Source organism: Anabas testudineus, chromosome 13 (assembly GCF_900324465.2).
Source record: "Anabas testudineus chromosome 13, fAnaTes1.2, whole genome shotgun sequence".
Taxonomy (NCBI): Eukaryota; Metazoa; Chordata; class Actinopteri; order Anabantiformes; family Anabantidae; genus Anabas; species Anabas testudineus.
The window spans coordinates 7,957,191-7,978,820 of NC_046622.1; the positions used below are offsets into that span (position 1 = coordinate 7,957,191).

The 21,630-nt window shown below is 43.0% G+C and overlaps 1 protein-coding gene across 1 annotated transcript; it reads left to right on the forward strand.

Moving 5' to 3' along the window:
- Nucleotides 1-344: 344 nt before the first annotated feature.
- chrd (chordin) lies at nucleotides 345-14,176 on the forward strand. The gene is made up of 21 exons (XM_026341781.1): nucleotides 345-486; nucleotides 2,433-2,536; nucleotides 2,678-2,804; nucleotides 4,157-4,309; nucleotides 4,479-4,596; nucleotides 4,945-5,032; nucleotides 5,885-6,026; nucleotides 6,111-6,248; nucleotides 6,475-6,557; nucleotides 8,020-8,167; nucleotides 9,498-9,604; nucleotides 9,729-10,008; nucleotides 10,129-10,370; nucleotides 10,481-10,594; nucleotides 11,043-11,234; nucleotides 11,389-11,482; nucleotides 11,618-11,674; nucleotides 11,821-11,924; nucleotides 12,136-12,399; nucleotides 13,040-13,133; nucleotides 13,241-14,176. The coding sequence occupies exons 1-21, from the start codon at nucleotides 345-347 to the stop codon at nucleotides 13,303-13,305; spliced, it is 2,856 nt and encodes a 951-aa protein (XP_026197566.1). The 3' UTR covers nucleotides 13,306-14,176.
- Nucleotides 14,177-21,630: the final 7,454 nt, after the last annotated feature.

The following is a 21,630-nucleotide window of genomic DNA, read 5'->3' on the forward strand; positions in this document are numbered from 1 at the left end:
TCACCCATCCCTCCCATCATCTCTCCCCCTCCTCCCGGCCGGTGGCTGCTTGAAGCTGTCAGGGAAGCTGGCTATAAAACAGAAAGGGACGGGACTCTGAGGAGGCTGTTGGTGCTGAGGAAAGACGCGGTGCCGCTGAGTAGCTCCTGTCCTGTGTTCGGAAAACTCGCCTGACTGAAACTCGGACTTTTCAAACTGATCCCGGACGCTTGGATATACAGGAGAAACGTAGGGTTTACTTCTGTTAGGGCGTGTAATTAGTCGCTCTTGGTCGACAGCGCTTTCACAAGTGGAGCTTTGAGGGTTATATTTTGTGGAGAGACAGAGAGAGAGGGAGGTTTGGGATGCTGGCTCCCTGCGCGCTACGTTCCTTGCTGTGCGTACTGAGCTGCGCATGGCTGCAAACTGGAGCGGCCTCACGGCTCAAGTCTCCAGCTCTGCCCATCCAGTCAGAGAGAGAGCCGGTGCCCTCCAAGGGCCTGTCGGGTAAGCAAGCCAACTGATTCATTTCAAATGGTTGCAACTTTGTTTGTGTATGTTGAGAGAGGTAAAGCCTGCAGAGCAGGCACAAGGCTGCAACATCCAATGGAATAAGAAGCATAAAGTCTGTCTGCAATTCGAAGCATCACAATAACTCCTTCTTTGCATAGTGGGTTTGACCATAGTTCAATTAAGTGTAAAAAAAAGCAATATAATTATGCCGAATTGTAGTAAACCCACTATTATTTTTAGTGCTTGCAGTGGGCTAATGTGTGTTTATATATATTATCTGAAATAGCAGGAAAACGTAAAATATTCAGATTTTTGCATGAGGGCTGGAGAGTTGTGCCACATCTCCATTTGAGTTAATGCGCCTGCGAGTTGCGCGCGAAGGTGCCTTAAGTCCAAATAACATAATTATTATTTATCCAAATTTATTTAGTAAATCTCCATGTCTCCCTGAAATATTCTTTAGCGTCTGGGTTCCTTTATGTATAAACATGAGGTAAACATCTGAGTCACAGCCGCAGTAAATGCCATTTGATTCATTTGCGAAAGCCCCTACGTACAAATCTCTGTGCGGTTTTTATAAGGTAACCACTTTGGAGTTCAAAACTGTGGGAACTCCACGTTAACCACCGACCTAACGTGTAATTCAGCGTTGGAAACTGTAATCAATCGACTTTCCATTACAAGCATTGGCTCCTCTGAGATGATTTATTTCAACACAGAGAGAGAGAGAGAGAGAGAAGTGGCAGAGCCTCCCAGTTTGGCTCCCTGTTACTGGACTGGACTGTTTAAAGTGTGTAGTCAGTTTAATGAAAGAATAATATGAACCAGGTTGGTAGTGAGCAGGGCGAGCCATCAGCTTGAGATGGCCAAAGGGGTAACATCACGTTTGGTGTAGGCTGTGTGTACACTGAAGGGCGCTCACCACACACACTGCTTACAGGCACTTATCCAAACCAAAAATCACTATAATGTCCCTGTAGTAACCCAGCGTGAGTAACACCCAATTATGATTGTAGTATAGTAATAATAACACTAAAAACTATTTTTATCTCCCGTAACATCAATATACAAAGCAGTGCCTGTATATTAGGACGGTGATGTGTTATTCATAGTCGTGCTGCTGCTCCAGCACACTGGATCTGAGGCGAAACAACTCTGCTGGCTTTCTGCTGTCAGCGTGTTCGCGCTGGGAGCTTTCAGTTTATACATCTGATGGTGGATGTAAACACAAACTCAAACCCAAAGCCTCTGCAGCCTCAGAGTTATTGTTTCATTTCGAATCCAACGCGCTGGAGTCGGGAACAAAAACCCAACTGCCAGACTGTGTATGGTATTAAAGGCAATAATCATTTAAATAAGTGTTTTACGCTGAGTTTATTGTAAACTCAATGCACATTAAAGTATTTCTTACCTCCTCTCGCTGCTTACTTTATTAAACAACTGCTGAAAATCTCTTTAACAAGGTCTGGCATACACCGTGCGCAGTTCTGGGAAGCTGATAATCTTTCAGGGGAAAATTGAACGTCTCCCATGCTTGCTCATGGATCATTTAGATGAGACAGGATGCAAGGTTGAGTCCCAGAACTCATGAGGCATCCAGGGAGTTTCAGTCACCTCCAACATGCCTGGGCAGTGAGCTATGCAAGATTTATTTGTAATTTTGAAAGATTGAAACTGGATACAGCAGTGCAGCCTGTATGTCACCCTACAGTCAGGATTTTAGCTTCGCCTTATGTAATTCAGCTCCTATTTTAAAATGCCTCCACTGAATTCTTCTCTGCTCCTCATGATTAATTCTACCATAATAGCACAAACCTCATATAAAATCATGTAATCAAGCCTGCCTCTGGTTTGAAGAGAGCCCAAGGAATTGTGATTATAACCATCCAGCGCTTGACCTTGAGGACAGACGTGTATAATCAGCAGTGTTTGTGTTACAGGATGCTCATTTGGAGGTCGATTCTATTCTCTGGAGGACACATGGCACCCAGATTTGGGGGAGCCTTTCGGTGTCATGCACTGCGTCCAGTGCCACTGCGAACCTGTAAGTTTTCCTCAGTCTCACTGTATACATTTCAGTGTTTCTGCACTAGTAGGTTGACAAAGCGTTAACGCCAGCTGGCAGAAGCCTTTTCTGTGCGGTTTCAGATGGTGAGAAACTGATCTCTGTGTGTATTCCTTACAGCAAAAAAGCCGTCGTGGCAAAGTACTGGGGAAGGTAAACTGTAAGAACATCAAGCAAGACTGTCCAGACCCGGACTGCGATGATCCAATCCTACTCCCAGGGCACTGTTGCAAAACCTGCCCGAAAGGTAATTATGCAAGCAACTAAAGCTGTCCCACGTCTTTTAGAAATCCGAAAACAACACATCCACGCTCGTCTCCTCGGCCACAGCAATGGCCTTTTCCCACAGTTGTTTATTACTCGTTTCAATCACACCTCTCTCCCTCCCTGCCTCCATTTTCCCTTCTGCATTCCCAGTTCTTCAGTGTTTTCTTTCCCCTTTCCCCTGGGTCACCTATTTAGTCTTCCGAACAGCTGCTGGATAGAACGAGCAGGTCAATTGATTTTCCACTCAGGCGCATCAAGTACACATTTTGTCTAACTAGACACATCACCCATCTAATTTAGCCTCATTCACACGTTGCTGCTTACGTCGTCCACACACTGCTGCACACACACAATCCCACCTTATTAGAGAATTAGAGAACTCCCATGCTCGCACACACACAGGGTGGGTCACTGTTATTCAGCAGATTGTGTGTTTTTCTACGCCATGTGTGTCTGGTAATGGAATGGAAAGAAAAGGTAAAGCACTGTGGCGACAACACTGTGCCCTGTGTTTGTGTGTGTGTGTCAAGAATTGGATAGGCATATGACTGTGTGTGTGTGTGTGTCTTGTGGTCAGGTTTTAAGGAAAATGTTGAGTGTGTTTGTCTTAACCTTGGCACCAAAGCAGCAAGTATGTTTGTGTAAGTGATGGAAAATGGTGTGTGTGTGTGTTTGTGTGTTTATATATGTGTGTGCAATGTGTGGTGCAACTTAGGATACACTATTGCTAAGTGGAGAGAAGTGAGAGTGACACTACCCAGAAGCCCTCAAGCGTGCCCAGTGGAGCAGAGGAAAGAGAAAGGAATGATGAGACTCGAATTGTGTGTGTGTGTGCATGAGCGTGTGAATCAGACACCAAGAAAGAAAGCAAAACCGTCCAGCCGAGCTTCATCAGAAGACAAAGTGTAGAAATAACGTTTGGCTTACTAAGAGGCACCGTGCGGTTTTATTTCTCAAGATCAATTATCGGTGTCTGCGTTTGGCTGCATGTGTCACTTTGTGTGTATATGCATGTGTGTGTGTGTTTGTGTGGAAAGGTGTAAGGTCCACACATTACATCAGGATCCACAGCAGTTTCTGAGTGGAACAGTGGGTCATTGTTAAGATTGCATGCCAGTGTCACTCCCAGTTCTCCTTTAAAGAGACAACCCTGGGTAGTTATCCCTGGGCGAGACAGAGAGAATAGATCTGAGCCCGGAGCACTGGACTGAAATTGGTGTCTGACTTTTACTAAATCATTCCTCTGACTCCTGAGTAAAATGTATTAGTGTAGTAAAACGTTATAATAAAACATGTTCATGTCTCAACTCAAACTGCTTCCTCCTTCCTCAGGTGACAGCGACAACAAACAGACTGACTCTGTGCTGGACACCTTTGATTATTTCCATGAAAAGAGCAAAGAGAAGGAGGATGACCTCCACAAATCTTACAACGACAGATCCTACCTGAGCTCTGAGGATTTGGCACCCGGGGAGAGCCGAACTGGTGAGTGGGACCATCTGTTAACTGACACACAACAAGCGCTGAGATGTGTCAGAGCAAGAATAAAGTTAAAGACCAAGAAACAATGGATTCAATGTGACTCGTTTTCAGAGCAGAGCAGGGGAATTAAAGAACACGACTGTTTAACACGTTCCTCTATCCCCTCCTGCAGACTTTGTTGCAGTGCTGACAGGAGTGACAGACTCATGGCTTCCCAGCTCCAGTGGTGTTGCCAGAGCTCGCTTCTCTCTGACCAGAAACAGCCTGGCCTTCTCCATCACATACCAGAGGTAAAACATGCCGAATGTCGCAGCAGAGCTGCCTGCTCTCCTGGGTTTTCTGTAGCTGTAGTCTCTGAAGTGGGGGGGCGGCGATGATGCAATGATGCAAGAGAGTCGTGTTACTGCTCACGCTGACTTCCCGGCTCTTGTCCTGTTTATCCCAAACAAACTTGAACTGTTTAGAGTAGCAACTTTAAAAGACGTCACTATTTGTCTGTTGTTTAAAACATAGTTTTGCTGGAGCATCGAGAGGTTGCAAAACAAAAGTTGCACAGGAAAAAAGTTATATGTGTGAAACGACTTTGGATAAAATCTTTATACATTAATTTTTATTTTTCTGTCTGTGTCATTTTCCAGGATGGGTCGTCCCAGTAGAATTGTCTTTCTAGATTCAGACGGGACCGCTGCTTTTGAGTACAAGGTCCCCAAAGGACAGTCAGAGATGGTAAGCCGTCCCCTAAACAGAAAATGATCTTTCTGTCTCTGCAGTTTAACGTATGATAAATTCATTCAATCCATTGCTACATGCTGAAACTCACTATAAATAAACTCACTTACACACACGGTGACACCTCCTTTCTGCTTCGTTGCCTCTTCGCAAACATCATAAACTCAATTGCGGTGAACTCCATTCACTCAAAGGCAGAAACCACCATCGGGCCAGAGATGTACAGCTCATCACAGAGTTTAATAAAAGACCAATATTATCTTGATAAATCAGGGAACTGAGATGTTGGTGTAACAGTAGTACCCATGCATGTGTGACCACATACTCCCTAACGTCTCACTCTATCCCTGCACGTCATTTTCTGCCAAAACACACACATCTCCTCATTCCACTTCAGACCACAGCACTCAGTTCAACAAGAGGAGTGCTGCCCCCCCACACGCCCCCAGTACAGGTCGCAGTAATTGGCCAATTATTATTTTTAGATAAATGTCAGTGTCAAGCACCAGAGGACCTTGGGGAAAACACTCGACACTGGAGCAATGCTTTGGGAACCAGAGAATTTTTCACATGTTACATCACTGCTTAGCAGGAGGACTGAGAGTATTGCTAATTAAAATGGAGATTACCCCTGAACTCTGAGTTATGAGGTGCCGGCACACTGCCACATTTCTTCCCTCTCCCTCTGCTCTCAGGGAAAAGTGGTGGTTTTTAAGTTAAAGGCCTGCAGACTGGGATTTAGAGCAAAATCAAATGGTTTGATGTGTTTAGCAGACGTTCATGTTGTTGTCTGTTTGAATGTGCACTTTACTTTACTTTAACTGTGACAATATTCATCTTATGTGTTAGATCTGTGGCGTGTGGAAGAGCGTGCCTAAGGCCCTGCTGAGACATCTGCAGACAGAGCAGATGCGCATCACTATGACCACATCGGCAAACAAACGAGAAGAAGTGGAGGGAAAGATCATCAAACACAGAGCGCTGTTTGCTGGTACGTGTGCATCGTTCTTCTTTGTTTTTGTAATGTTGAATTGAAAATGCAGATACTCAAAGTGTGCATGCGTCTTGTGTGCAGAGACATTTAGTTCGACGCTGACGTCAGAAGATGAGAACTCGGGCATGGGAGGCATCGCCATGTTGACGCTGAGCGACACGGAGAGCAACCTTCACTTCATCCTCATCCTGCAAGGGCTCATCAGGCACAAACAGAAAGGTGAGAGAGGGGAGGGAAGACAAAAACGCACATTAGGAGGAGACGACTGCTGCAGTAAAAATGTTTCAGAAAAAGAAAAGAAGAGATCATTCCTCCTACAGAACAGATCCGTTTCGATCAATTGCACTTTCAGTACACAAACCTTCTTAAATCATGGAATTTGGAAGAGGCAATGCGGCATTAGTAACAGACATAAATGGGAAACTGTCTCTCTCTCTCTCCTCAGAGCCCTTTGTGGTGCCAATCCGAGTTGAGCTCGTGTACCGCCAGCACATCCTGAGAGAGATCCTAGCCAACATCACCTCTCATGTGAGTAATACCCACATTAACCAGCATCGACGAGTTTCATCAGCGTGGTCTTTTCCAGACAGATACCGCCAGTAAAAGCTCCACGGCTGTGGGAAGTGTTAGGGAAAAGTGTTATCTGGGGCAGACTAAGAATTAAGGGGTAACTGTAAAAGGATTGTTGTTGTCGGCCAGGAACATGACACACACACACACACACACAGAGTTGTGGTCCCCCTCCTCTCCTCCTCTCTCACAGACGGATGTGGTTTGGTCACCACATCCTAGTACCGTTGTAGCCGCCGCTCTGATCACAGCTAACTACCCTAAGACGTGACAAGAAAAATGGATGGAGAGAAAGATTGAGGGGAAAACAGGGGAAGAGAGAAAGTGTGTGAGAGGAGCGCTTGAACGAGACAGATGTGAGCGAGGGACGAGAGACACAGCGAAGGGAGGGAGGGAGGATGGACTGCGTACACACTCCTCACACATGTCAGTGGTTAGTGGTCTGTGGGCTGAGATGGATAGAGCGAGGAAGGAGGGAGGGAGAGGAGCGATGAAAGGCGGGCCTGTTTTTAATTCTGCCAGGAATTGCGTGAAGGGCCGATGCGCCTCTATTGAGCCTAGCGGTGAGAGAGACCGTGAAAAATATGTGAAAAGTTCGACCTCAGCAACATGACCCCTAAAAGTGTCCTCAAGCTAGACACTGAAACCCAAACCGCTGACTCATTTAAAGTCTATCTGAGTAATAGAGGCAAAGAAACTACAAAGCGTGTATAATTCTCAGCCGAGGACCATGCTTGTCTTTATTTTTCCAACTCTAAACACACATAGACGGGCAAACACATCAGATTTTTGAATGTGTGAAGTCATTTTTTTCCTGGACCTGTAATCCTGACAGTATTACTGCTCTGCCTGATTTACACAAGGCATCAATATATCCTTCTGCACCTTACTCCCCTCTCATTATTCTATCTATTCATTTTCCCAAATATAAGTCACCCTCCTCTGTCCAGACCCGCTCTGTTTTGGATCCTCGCTGTGTGGATTTATAGTACATCTATATTTATATTGAACTGAGGCCCCGAGGTCATAAAAGCAACATTTCTTCAACACGCTCGTACATGTGTCTTATTAATTCAGCATTTCTCAACATCCTGACCAGTCCCCACGTCTTTGCCAGGGTCCAGTCTGCCTGCTTGAAATTAAGCTTCTCTCAAAATAAAACATGTCAAGATGCAGGACTTATTTTTGTACACGGCTTAAGTGAGCGTGGTGATTTGAAACCACTTGTTTTTATGTAACAGAACGGCTCTGTGCCCGAGATCAATGCTGAATTTGTGATGTCTTTGTATTTTTACTTTGCTGGGTATAAACTGTCCTAAGATAATGTTATCAACATTTTGACAGTGTGATGTGACATTTTCATTTCTAGTTTGTTTGCAGTGTAATATGGCTGACCTACTAACACTTTCAATCCGTGCAGGATCCAGATTTTGCAGAAGTCCTGACGGACCTGAACAGCCGCGAGCTGTTCTGGTTATCTCGGGGTCAGCTGGAGATCACCGTAACGACCGAGGGTCAGGATCCACGACGCATCTCTGGCTTCATCACAGGCAGAAAATCTTGTGACAGTAAGTATCCCCGCCACCAAACCCGTCTTTTACCTTCACACTGGTGGAATTAAAACTCATTTCATGTGCCTATTCTCTCCACATCACACCAGCGTGTTCGTACCCAAAGCTATACATGCAGCAGACACTGAGATGGTTGAGAATGTGTTTTCCGTTGCAGTTGGTTTGGGCTACTCCATCTGTGGCTGTTTTTGTCATTCGCCTCTATAAATACTTCTTTTTCTTTCTGTCTCTATCCTTTTAAGTCTTATCACTGGGGAAAAACCATGTTTATAGACCTTCTGTTTGACTTGGTGGCCCACCAAGACTGTGCATGCAGCGTTCCTGTGTTTGTGTGTGTGCGTGTGTGTGTGTGTGTGAGAGAGTGAGAGAGAGACAGAGGTTTCAGGAATGTTGTGGACAACCCAGTCGTCTGAAACCGTTAAAACACACATGGTCTTTTCATGGGACACATTCTTAAACATTGAACAACACGAACAGCGAGCATCAAGATGTCTAGCTCTAAAACATTCAGACGTGCACACATACAAACAAAAATGTGCACTCTCACACACTGGCGCTGCCGAGGTCACAGTCTGCAGGACGTGACACTCGGTGCCGGTGTTTCACTGCTGTGATTAACAGCTTGACGTTATGTGTGAAGAATTCAAACCCGACACGTTCTCCTCTCCTTCGGCTTCATGCTCTCCTTCTCTCCGTGTCCAAGTCTCTCGCTTCAGGACCGAGCCGCTGTCTTTTTGTGTATCTTTGGCTTCGTGCCTTCTCTCTCTGGCTTTTTTCTGTCTCTGTGTCGTTTTTAAAACGTTTTCTCTGCACTTTCCTCTTTTCCTGTCTCTGTTACTCATTCCCTCCTGTCCTCTCAGCTCAATCGTTTTAAGCCCACTGCATTCAACAATGGTTACCTCATGCTACAGCTCAGCCCTGGGTGGGTTTTATGTGTGTGTGTGTGTGTGTGTGTGTTTCAGACAGTGCAACATGTATATTTTTGGCTAAAGGTCCCACATACATTTACACGAGCATGTATGCCTCCTGATTAGTGGTTCAATTGAACCTGTCCGTTCAATAACTCCTCGTCGGTGACGGGATGACATTATGTGTATGTGCGTTTGATGTGTGCACTGCTGCAGAACATGTGCTCTTTTTCTTTCCCCTTCTTCAACCAACCAGCAAATTTTAACATGACAGAAATCATTGCCTCATCTCGCATGCTGTCAGGGCTCTACCATGGTTTAGGGAAGGAAACTCTGAGAAGAAGAGTGGTGGTAATGTGAAGCAGAGATGTGCTCTCAGGGGGATTCATTGATGTCAATCTGTCTTTTGTCTGATTCAGCTATTCAGAGTGTGATGTCCAGTGGTGATGCGCTGACCCCGGGGAAGACAGGAGGCGTAGGCTCTGCTATCTTCAACCTGCATGATAACGGCACACTGGACTACCAGGTATGGCCTTGTTCCCTTCTGCCCCCTCCTGAAAATGTAACATGTGCAACAGGATTTGAAATAACAATAACATTTTTGAGTGGAGGAGGGCTTTACTCATTTCTCTTGTGCCTGTTTCTTCTAGGTTCAAGTTGCAGGTCTCACCAGCGAGGTGGTTGGCCTCACTATTGAGCTGAAGCCAAGGCGCCGTAACAAACGCTCTGTGCTGTACGACCTGACACCGGAGTACAACCAGGCCACAGGGCTGGCGACGGGCAGCTGGAGCCGACTGGAGGCCCGACACATCCACATGTTGCTGCAAAGTGAACTCTTTATCAATGTTGCCACGGCACACAGCCAGGAGGGAGAGCTGAGGGGGCAGATCAAAGCTCTGCCCTACAGTGGCCTGGAGGCACCTAGACATGGTATGAATCAGTGGAAGGTGATGGAGAAGGGTACAGAGGAGAATGACATGCAAATATGGAATAAATATTGTTAAAATGTCCTGGATCCACTCTAACTAACTCTAATTTCTTCTTCTTCAGAATTGCCTGTCCCTCTAGCTGGCTCCTTTGTCTCTCCACCTGTAAGAACCGGTGCTTCTGGTCATGCCTGGGTGTCAGTGGACAAACACTGTCACCTGCATTACGAGATCGTCGTCGCAGGCCTCAGCAAAACCGACGACCTCACCGTGAACGCTCACCTCCACGGGCTGGCAGAGATAGGGGAACTAGACGACAGCAGCACGACGCACAAGAGGCTGCTGACTGGCTTCTATGGATCACAGGTACACCTGAGTGACCTACATGTACAACTACATGTGTACAGATCAGTTCATAATCATCACATAGAAACATGCTCACGTTGTTTTCCTCCTCCTCTCCTCCTCCCCTTCAGGCTCAGGGTGTGTTAAAGGACATCAGTGTTGAATTACTACAACACCTGCACCAGGGAACAGCCTTCATTCAGGTCAGCACCAAGCTGAACCCCCGAGGAGAAATACGAGGACGGGTATGTAAAACTTTTCACGAGTATTTACGTGTGATAGCCTCTTAGCGCTCTCTGGCCCACACAAACACACGCTTTCACTGGCAGGTGAAATGTTTTATTGGGATTCACAAACACACACACACACACACACAGACACACACACACACACACATACACAAACCTATTTGCAGCTTTGCAGGTGTAGTGGTTGATGAGTTCTTACAGGCAAACAAACAAAGTGATGACGCACGTGCACTCTCAACAGTAGGTTTCCAGCCACTTTAATAGCAAACAGGTCCAACACATAAACAGCCATCTGCTTAAGAGGAGCTCTATTTAACAAGTCAGCATCAGGTGTGGCCAGCAATCTTATGTCCTAACCTGCGTGTCTCCGTTTTTTCTTTTCCCTACCTCTCTTTCACTCGGTATTCTCCACCTCTATCCTGCACACTTCTTCACATTCTTCCAGGTTCACGTGCCAAACGACTGTGAGTTTGGGGCCAGGGCGGAGGTGGAGGAGGCTGAGTTTGACGACTTCTTCGTGAAGGACCCAGAGGAGCTGAAGAAAGACCCTCACACCTGCTTCTTTGAGAACCAGCACCACGCTCATGGCTCCCGCTGGACGCCCAACTACGACAAGTGTTTCTCTTGCAGCTGCCAGGTAAAGACCACACACACGCTCTTTGGTGGTTGAATGCACGTTCCTTAATGCTCAAGTATTTCGTTGAGAAAAGCTAAGAAACAAATGTGTTTGCACTCTCTGGAAGTGCACATCAAACCTAATTCTTGTCGTCTGTCTGCATTTTCCTCTGTAGAAGCGAACTGTGATCTGTGATCCAGTCATCTGTCCGGTGCTGACCTGCTCCCGAACCGTTCAGCCTCAGGACAATTGCTGCCCTGTCTGTGATGGTGAGATAGTCAGAGATTGCAGTTGTACCTGTACCGACATGAATGTTTAATGCAGTGTTTTATAGAGGAGGTGCTGATTTGAATTAAAGCGATGATAACTAAATGATTTTTCATGTCTCTGATTTTGCTGAACAGATAAGAAGGAGCCTAAAGACATGAAAGCCCCAGAGAAGGTGGAAGAACACCCTCAAGGTACGGTTAACTGTGTCTTTTCTATCTGTACATCTAAGTAATGTTTTACTTGCATTGAATTTCTCCCTGCTGTTAACATCGAACTCTGAATCTTGCCATTATCTGGCTGAATTTCCTCAGTAACCTCTTTTTTCCTCCTGTCTCAGGTTGCTACTTTGAAGGAGACCAGAAGATCCATGCCCCAGGAACAACATGGCATCCCTTTGTGCCTCCCTTCGGCTACATTAAATGTGCTGTTTGCACTTGCAAGGTAAATGCACATCAATAAACTTACTTATATCAGGCTGGATTTACTTTCCACAACCACCTTAATGGATGCATTTAACTTGTATTAGACTCCAAAGACACTGAGGCAGCCTGTAAATACACTTCTCATCAGTCCTCTCCTCTCTTATCAACTGTTTAGTGGAAAAACAATAAATCTAATTCATTCTCTCTATATATTTTTGTTTTATTGACAGGGCTCTACAGGCGAGGTACACTGTGAAAAGGTGACGTGTCCGAAGTTGACCTGCAGTCATCCTGTGAGACGTAATCCTGCCGATTGCTGTAAGGAGTGTCCAGAGGAGGAGAGAACTCCCGCAGGCCTGGAGCACAGCGACATGATGCAAGCGGACGGCCCGCGGCACTGCAAATTTGGCAAGAACTATTACCAGAACAGTGACAACTGGCATCCCTGGGTACCACTGGTGGGGGAGATAAAGTGCATCAACTGCTGGTGTGATGTAAGTATTGTAGGAGCCAAGAAATATCATTGAAATACAAATATTAGGATTTTTACTGCAGGCGACATGACGTTGTTGATTTGAAGACGACCTATTAAAACGGATTCATTCTGCCAAAGTTATGTTTTGGGAAAGAATTTATCATAGTGTGTGATATTTTTATTAAAAGATTAAACCAATCAATCATAGTTCACAGATTTCAAACTAAATCATTTTAACATAACAGACGTGCTGTGATAACGTTGATCCAAGCCAATACAAATACGCTGCACTTCTGCATGGACTCGGTTTTATTTAATTAACTTTTAAAGCAGCTGTAATCAGTATTTTATTTTATTTTTTTTATGAAAATATATTGTCTGTGTGTCTGTGTGTAGAGACACTTGAATCTGAAGCTCTCTTATCAAGATTGTTCCCAGACACAGCAGCAAAACGAGTTAGACAACTTATTTTACTTAGACTTAGGTGAGACGTTAGAAGACGTCAATCCAAAAACACAGGAACAAGAAAGTTACACACTGCAGTTTCTCATGGAAGCTCTGCGATCGGTGTTTCGTGCTTCTCGCACTCCTCCTAACGTGTGTTGTTCTCCCTGCATGCTCTCGTTAAACCATTCATCTTCATCTTCTGCTTTCCACAGCATGGTGTGACCAAGTGTCAGAGGAAGCAGTGTCCAGTGCCGAGCTGCTTCCCCACCACCCGCAGAGAGGGCTCGTGCTGTCCCGAGTGTGTCGGTAAGCAGTGAACGCAAACGCCGGCCGCGGGTTCAGGCTCCGCCGGTGACATGTCACAGGAGGATCCTGCCACTCGATGCCTGAAAAGACTTCTCTGTCCTGCATAGACTCTAAAGAGGACGACGACGTGATGGTGAAGACTCCAGACAAAAGGCGAACCTGGACACACTGACGTGTGGAGACCCAATGAAAGAGAACTCAAACCCCATCTTTACCCTCCTGGACGGACCCCAACCCAGAGCTGCACACTGGGGTCTCCCCACCTGCCCTCTCCCTCACCTCACAACCGTCCTGTTCTCAGCTTCAGGATTGTAACGACCAGAGAAGAGCGGCGACAGAAGAATAATAGACTGAACAGACTCATTAAGTGAAGGGATGAAGCTATGACGAGGACCAACTAGACTTTTCAAACCTGCTGCCTTTTGCTTCCTGCCTTTCATTTTTGCTGGAATTTTCCCTTTTTCTTGTTTTGTTTTTTAAAGCACCTCAACTGGACAAAAGCTGTAGGTGTTGCTTTTTCTTTTTCTGTTTTTTTTGTAATCACACATGTTCAGTGGTGGATTCTCAAAAGGAAGTCCAGCTGGATTTGAAAATGGCAAACATTGGTAAGAGTGAGCAGCTTGTATTTTGTTGACAGGACTTCTTTTTGAAGTGCAGCCATAGCTACTGTAGCTCTCACTGTCCTCACCGGACATAGTGTCGCTTAAATGTGTGTGAATGTGGACGTGCAAGTGTGCGAGTGTGTGTGCGTGTTTTTACCAGTAAAGCATATGTATTAAACAGCAATACAGAAACCAAAAAAAAAAAAAAGAAATCACTTTGATTTGTTGTAAAAACATATTTCCAGTCATTCTCAGTCATGCTTCACTGGAGAAGTTTGTCTCGCCCAGTTGCTATTTTAATGTAACACTTAACAAACAAGAGCTTTGCCTCCACCTCCTGTTGATCTCATTGCTTCTTTGCTTGGATTGTTTCTATTTCTGTTTCAAATTAAGTAATATTTTATGTTTTTTTTTTTTATCATTGTTGTTTATGAATATGAAACTGGTTTGTATTGTGTATTTATTGAATGGTGTGGAGACAAAATAAAAGAGATGTTTGTTGGTAAAACAGAGAATGCCTGTGGGTTTGTTTTGGACGCTGACGCTAACCAGCTTCCCCTCATAATCCCGTTCGTGTTCCCTTTTCGGATTTCCATCTACCCTTTTCCACCCGGAGACCCTGACATTGGAGTTTAGTTCTTGAGTGTTGTTGCTTTCTTTCTCTGTCTGTCTGTCTGTCTTCTCCCTTTTCTGTTTCTCTTTTCTCACAGTGTTTCACATATGGAGCTGTGATTACAGTGGCATGACAAGTTCCTGGCTTTCTTTTTCTCCATTGTTCTACCTCTGCCTCGTTACACTCTTCGTCCCGTGCCATCGTCATCATCCTCTGTACTTTTTTCCTTTCACACCCATTGCCTCACTGTCTCGCTATTTCCAGTTGTCTTTTACCTTTAATCTCTTTTCACACTGCATTTGCTTTCAGTCATTTTTTTTATTTACTTTTCTTTTTCCTTTTCGATTCCTTCTTCTTCGTCTTTTTTAACTTTTTAAACTTTTCTTTCCTCCTCAGACAGACGCCACATCTGCTCCGCTGACATACCGCCCCATGTACATGCACACACGCAGAGTGCAAACAGACTAGGAAACATAAACACGTATTCACAGATGTGAACATGTACAAACTCTCAAGTCACTCACTGCCAAAGGGCAAGCAGGATTCTTTCTAATCCATAAAAACACACTTGAATCTGCTGCTGCTCTCTGATGGTGGAAATGCGCTATTACAGCAGAGGTGCAGCACCTGTTGACCTCCCTGAACCACACAGCAGTTTGCATGTGTGTGAACACATTAAAGACGATGTCATCGGGCCTGCAGAGAGAGGTGCAGGTTGTCAGAGTTGGATGTTTGAGGTCAAAGGTTAAGTGCTCTGCGCTATGGTGTGTGGCAACCTGCGAAGAAGCATGAGCCCTTCGTCTGCACATACACTCAGTTTTCAACGTGAGCACCACAAAATATTGTATTTACATCTTCCAAAAGTTATCAGAAAGTTTAAAGAAGAACTAACTAAATTAATTATTTAAAATATATTAGCTCCAGAAGAGGAAAATTAATTGTGCTACACTGCATAGTTAGTAACTTGACCAAGTCCAACATAAATCATGGTTTTCTGTAAATTAATTAACCGTATAGTGTAAGTCATCCAGTCTTAATTTTCTGAACATTTGCCAACTAAGAACATTTAACATGAAGCACAAGGTTTCAGTTAATCTCAAGACACAATATGTTCAGCATGTTTTTAAATTCTGAGGAAAGAGTGGTTTATTATTATAAGTTATTTATGATTCCTCTGGTTTCATTTTTTATTTTTAAATTACAGCTTTTGGATTTTAAAATTACAGTGGGACTGGTTGAGTATGTGTGTAGATCTGCCTCCGATGCCTTGTCCTCTTTGAGGTTAAAAGAAAAATACCACAATATTTTATTTAACATGGATGACCTGCTGGTTTGTTTTTCTTTTTCATTGAGGTTTTTTACTCTCTGTTCTAACATGTATTTATTTTTAGATTTATTGAAGCAGAACTTACTTTATAATTATCTTCTGTTGCTCACAAAAATTGTAAAACTTATTTATTTGCATATTTACATGTTAGCATCTACAGATGATCCTTTAACGGTCTCACACAGACAAAAACATTTGTTACTTCACTTCAAGTCCATTCATGTTAAGATTGTAGATTTGCACCATTAAAGTGAAATAAGATCATTTTGTTGAAAATAGAAATTAATATTAGGGTAACAGAGTTTATTCAATAATACAGAAAAACACATTAAGGTAATGTAAAAACTAAAAAATCTTTGTGAAAATAGATAAGATCTGCTTTAGTGCTACAGTTCAACATCCCCTTCTTAGAGTTAATTTTTTCTGGAACAAAGTTAAATCTGCTAAAGAATTTAAATTAGACACCACATTTCATTCATATGCAGCAGTGCATGTAATTAAGACCATCTACATTCATTTTTGCCAAATGTGATGCAAATGTGACTTGATGCAGTTTGGTACATTGTTAAAATGTGAATCTAGAGGTAAAAGCTAAAATGATCTTCTGCAGGTTGGAACAACATTTGTCAACATCACATGATTTTAAAATGATGAAGGGTCATTAAGCAGGCTTAATGTCACGGGTGCTGATGATATTAGATACTAGGACTTGTGTAAACTTGTGTACTTTACTGAATTAATGAACCCTCTGTTTATTAATGGAAATGCAGGGAAACAGGCAAAGTAAGAAAAATGCAGAAATCATGAGAGCACTCGATCAGAGGATGGTGGAGGAGAAGCTAATGTGAAAGGAAAACGTTGGTTTAGAAGACGAAGAAAATGAGCTGAGGAGGAGGAGGAGGAGGAGGAGGAGGAGGTTGACCTGTTGTGTTGGTGTGACCAGGGTTATTTATCTTTATTTGTCTTTTTTTTAAACACACTGAGGACATCACAACAGTTGAGAATAAACTGTGAGTAGACTGTCTCTCTCTAACACACACACAGGGCCACATGTGCTAAGTATTGACAGTAGAGCCTTAGTGTGAAAACAGCTGTTACAGTCATCAGGTCTCACCTCTCTGTAAAACACACACATTTCTTCCTTATGTAAATAAAAATAAAGTGTGAGTATTTTGAATAATGTGATTTCAGTCTAACTAAAATTTTATCTGGATTATTATACAAATGATTCCCTGTGTGTTATGTCATAGAACAAATATTACAATAATATGTAAATCCACACAATGATCAATAACCCACACAAAATGACCACAAACAGGTGGAAAAGTATATATATATATCTATATTAGATATATATTGCTGAAAAATGAGCAAACAGAGACAGACAATGATCAAAAATAGACACATTAACCCAAAGTGACACATCTACCAGAAATAGACATAAAAATCACCCACTTACATGACATACAATAGGATGTGAGAGATATATTTTAAATATCTTAAGAAGAAAAACAAATAAAAAGCTCTTACACCAGAAACATTTATTATTTTTATTGACACAATTCAACATGGATTCATCCGAGGTTGGAAAAATCTACTTAGCACTCTCCTCAAAGGTGAACTACAGAGCGAGAGAGAGCACGCCTGTCAATACTTTATCACTGCTGCCCTCTGCTGTGAGCAGCTGAACTGATATTTCAAGAGGATTTGTAGAGTTTAACTGAGCGTGTACTCACAAACCCCGTTCAACATCATGAAATGCTTCTTTAGGCTTGTAGTGTTGCAGCACCAGCGACTTTATTGGCTCCATAAAGAACCTTTTAAGAACAGTTCTGAGATGGTTCTAACTGCCTCTCAGCCATTGACTTTTCTACTATTGACTCTTCACGCCGTTTACAGGCTCCACCAGTAAAGTTGCAGGTTAAACAACCTGCTTAAGGGCACTGTGGGAGTGACTGCTCAAGGAAAACACTGTATAGCCAGTCTTCTAACCTTCAGGCTCCCCAGGCAAAGACAAACAGGCTCAGATTGATTTACAAAAAGTTGCTAAAAACTGTTTTTATCATATCAAAAGGATTCTGTAGTTTCCTAGGAACTTCACCTTCACCAGCGCCTGGAGCAAGGAAACACCCTCAGGATGAAAGTTAAGCACTTGATGCTTTACACAAGGCCAAATGTTACAGTACTGCATCCGTACATAAAAGGATAAGATGAAACACTCGCTCCCTTTGCAAAACTTCTACTGAGTGAAGAGGTCACTTCTACACTTCTGTCAACTTCTGTCCTCAGCGTTGACAGATCTTTTCTGACATATGGGGTTTAACATCGTCGTGTCTCTCTGCTACCTGCACGCTGCACTGGTAGAAAGTTTTTCCTGAAAATAATTTGCAAAGTCAGGAAAGAGAAAGAGAAAGTACAGGCAAGGTTTATGTGAGTAGCATCTTTTAACATGCTTTACTTACAGTGATGGATACTGGTGTAGCTGTTGATACTGAAGCTAAAGTTATAGACTATATTTACAGGTAAGTGGAAGCTGGATTCTGTGGCCAATGGATGAGAGTTATGCTCTCCACGTTGTCTGATGTGTCGGGGTTACATCACACAGCCTGTCAGAGGTACCCATCCAGGTTTTTCTTCATCTACACCATCAAAGTCCGAAGTGTTCACGTGATGCATGTTTCAGGAATTTTGATTTTCTTTTGATGTCGAAGTTTTTCCAGCTGACATTAAAGGTCATCGCTTGTGATGTTTGTCTCTGGAGAAAAGCTCAAACGTGAAATCTGTGTTGACCGTACTCCACAGCAAATTGAATCCTTCTTTTCTTTTATTTACATGCAAATGTTACCGCATGTAGATTATTTAAAGAGGGCATATCATGCATGATTTTTAATTCTGCCGCTCCAGAGAAATAGTTAGTGGTGGATAGTGGATGATTTTAAATTCCAAAAACTGACCTTTTGTCTGAAAGTGTTCGTTTTAGCTCCTTCCCTCCTTCTGGCGAGCTGAGCGACAATACAAGTGAGGGACACAAAGTAAAGTTATTAAGGGAAAACTGAGCAGGTTGTATGTAAAGGGCTGTATTGCTCTCACCTCCTCTGCATCAACGCTCCTCTTCCTGTGATCATCAACCCCGAATGAGCTCACCTCCTAAATCTTTAATGCAAAAAGGAGAAAATCATTAATTTTTTCTCAGTGACTGTTTCTAAAAAATAGATGAAACTATGATCGTTCATTTTTTAATCAGTGATCGGGATAATTAAATAAGAGACACTGAAGCATTGAAATATTTTATATTACTTCTCACCTCAGTCTCCAGGTCCAGAGAATAGCATGTTGTAAGTTCTCATGATGTGTCCTGGTGTTCTGTTATGTGTTTTAGGCCTAATTTCACCAACACATTGCTCTTCCACTCCAGACAAGCTTCATTTAGTGCTTTTTGACAAGTGTAGAGACACACATGGAGGCGAAGGACTGGATTTGCAGATCGGTAGATTAACTCTCTCCATTTACTATGCGCGGGAAGCAGAACTAGTCACAAAAGTGCGACAGACTGAGGCGCAAGTGGTGTTCACTCAAAATCCATGTGCTAATCTGCCGGTGGCCTCAAGCCAAGGCTGCAGTGGAAGGTAAACACATCTGAACAAGGGAGTGTTACTTTATATAGTGTCAAAGCTGTGTTAAATGTTTAAAGATTAAACATTTCCTCTCCATAAAGCAGAAAATATCAGGTTTACTATCACAACAAATCACATGTGAAATCACTTTTTCCTGTATAGATGATGTTTATGAGTAACAAGCGCTGTTATTAGACATGATGGCACAGCCTCCCAGCGTGTCTCCTCCGCTGCCAGCTGGATATGGCAGCATTCATCATTTCCCGCAGCGTTTACTGCAGCTTGTAACTCTGCTGCACCCTCTTCAGTGACAGCAGGGCCAGATATGGTAATGTCAGACTATTTTATTCCTATCACCTCTATTACTGATGTGCTTATTATCTGCAGCCCAAGTACAGAGGTTGAGACGGCCGGAGGCTGGACAGCTACGGCCCTCTGTTCCAATCATCTCCCCAACACACTGCTGACGTCGGAAAAGTCAGGACAAGAATGACGAACACAAGGAGATTAGTCATGAATTTGCTGTTACACTGTTCTAAATGTTTCTGAATCGGTCATATCCCAGTTGTCTCTCATTTTTAGGGAAAGTAAAAACAGCATTTTCTATTCATAGAGGACCAGTGACTTGATACTGCTAATATACATTACATACTAAACAGTGGTTTCCAGATGGTCTGCTCACTAATATGAAAATACACAACAAGATTATTACTAACTTTATGTTCTTCAGAACAAATTCTGATTCAATTTAAGTAAGTTGTTGAATTACAGTATAATCATAAGAAGAAAGTAATTAAGTACATTTACTTATTGTAAGGGATTTCTATTATACTCAACTTCACTACATTTCAGAGTCAAACATCATACTTTTACTACACCACATTTATTTAATATCTTAGTTAGTGGTTACTTTTCATAATCAGACAATATACAGTGGCAAGAAAAAGTGTGTGAACCTTTTGAAATTTAATGGTTTTCTGCATTCATTTGTCATAAAATGTGATCTGATCTTCATCTAAGTCAGTAGAGTATTAATAAATATAATATGTCTAAAATATTAACCCCAAAAATCCTGATCTTTCATGTCTTTATTGAGAACAACCTGCCAGTTCCTATGATGCCTTCAAATCTTTGTCTCTTGGGGTTGCTTCTTTACCTCATTAATGTTTGTTGTGCTCTTGGCGTCATTCTGACTGACCGTCCACTTCTTGGTAGAGTGACCACAGTCCCAAAGTGTCTCTATTTGTAGATTGTTTGCCTAAATGCAGACTGGTGAATTTCTAAAGTCTTCGAAATCACTTTGTAACCCTTTCCAGCTTTATGTAAATCAACAAGTCTCGATCTTAGATCCTCTGAAAGCTTCTTTTTCGCGAGGCATGGCTCACATAAGCACATTTTTCTTGTGCTCAGGAAACTCAAACCGTTCCATACTGTTTCCACCCGCACTTTGAGGTTTTTATGGTTGTTCTCAATAAAGACATAAAAGATCAAATTACATTTTATGACAAATTCATGTAGAAAACCACAAAATTTCAAAAGGTTCACATACTTTTTCTTGCCATTACTTTACTACTTTGCTACTTTAGGTTTGGAGCACAGGCAGAGCAGACCCAGATGCACATGCACACAACCGGTAGGTGCAGTGAATTTAAGTTTAATAGAAATAATAATGACTACGGCTTCAAGCAGGGAGAGAGAGAGAGAGAGAAACAGACAGATGGTAAGAACAAGAGTGAAAGACACACAACAATCTGGAAACTCACTGGGGGAAAAGGACTGCTGTGTATTCAGGGGAGCTAATTAAGAAAATGGGGACAGGTGTGTAGGTGGGCGGGGACGGTCTGACCAGTGGGAACAGGAGACAGGTGAGCAGGAGGATCTGGGAATTGGGGTGGAAAGTCTGTGGACATCTGCTGGGCAGATGGTAAGTAGCAGGAGACAAGGAAAGATTAGCCAAATTGAGGAGGATTAACAGTGACTCATTTTTGTCCCATGGTCTTGGTAAAGATTTCTGTGATTAAACAAAGATTACATTGAAAATGATCCATAATTAAATTACAACGCAGTAAAGGAAGCAGGGATATGCTGACTGCATTCAGATCTACAGCTCATTAAGCCTGAGTCAGCAAAATGTAGCTCCTATAAGCAAATAAAGAGACCTCCTAGGGCCTAATGACAGCAATTAGAAGTTCACAGTTAAACAGTGAGCAGATTTAAATTAAATGTCTCATCGCTGTGTGTCTGTGTGTCATCGTAAGACACATTATGTATAAAAGCTGTTTTCACATGCAGCACCAGTCCAGCAGAGCCGTGCAGTGACCTGTACCAAGACACATATCCT

Coding starts and splice junctions, on each gene's coding strand:
- chrd (XM_026341781.1), top strand. CDS start 345: ATGCTGGCTCCCTGCGCGCTACGTTCCTTGCTGTGCGTACTGAGCTGC. Junction 2,537..2,677: donor TCCAGTGCCACTGCGAACCT/GTAAGTTTTCCT, acceptor TATTCCTTACAG/CAAAAAAGCCGTCGTGGCAA. Junction 5,033..5,884: donor CCAAAGGACAGTCAGAGATG/GTAAGCCGTCCC, acceptor CTTATGTGTTAG/ATCTGTGGCGTGTGGAAGAG.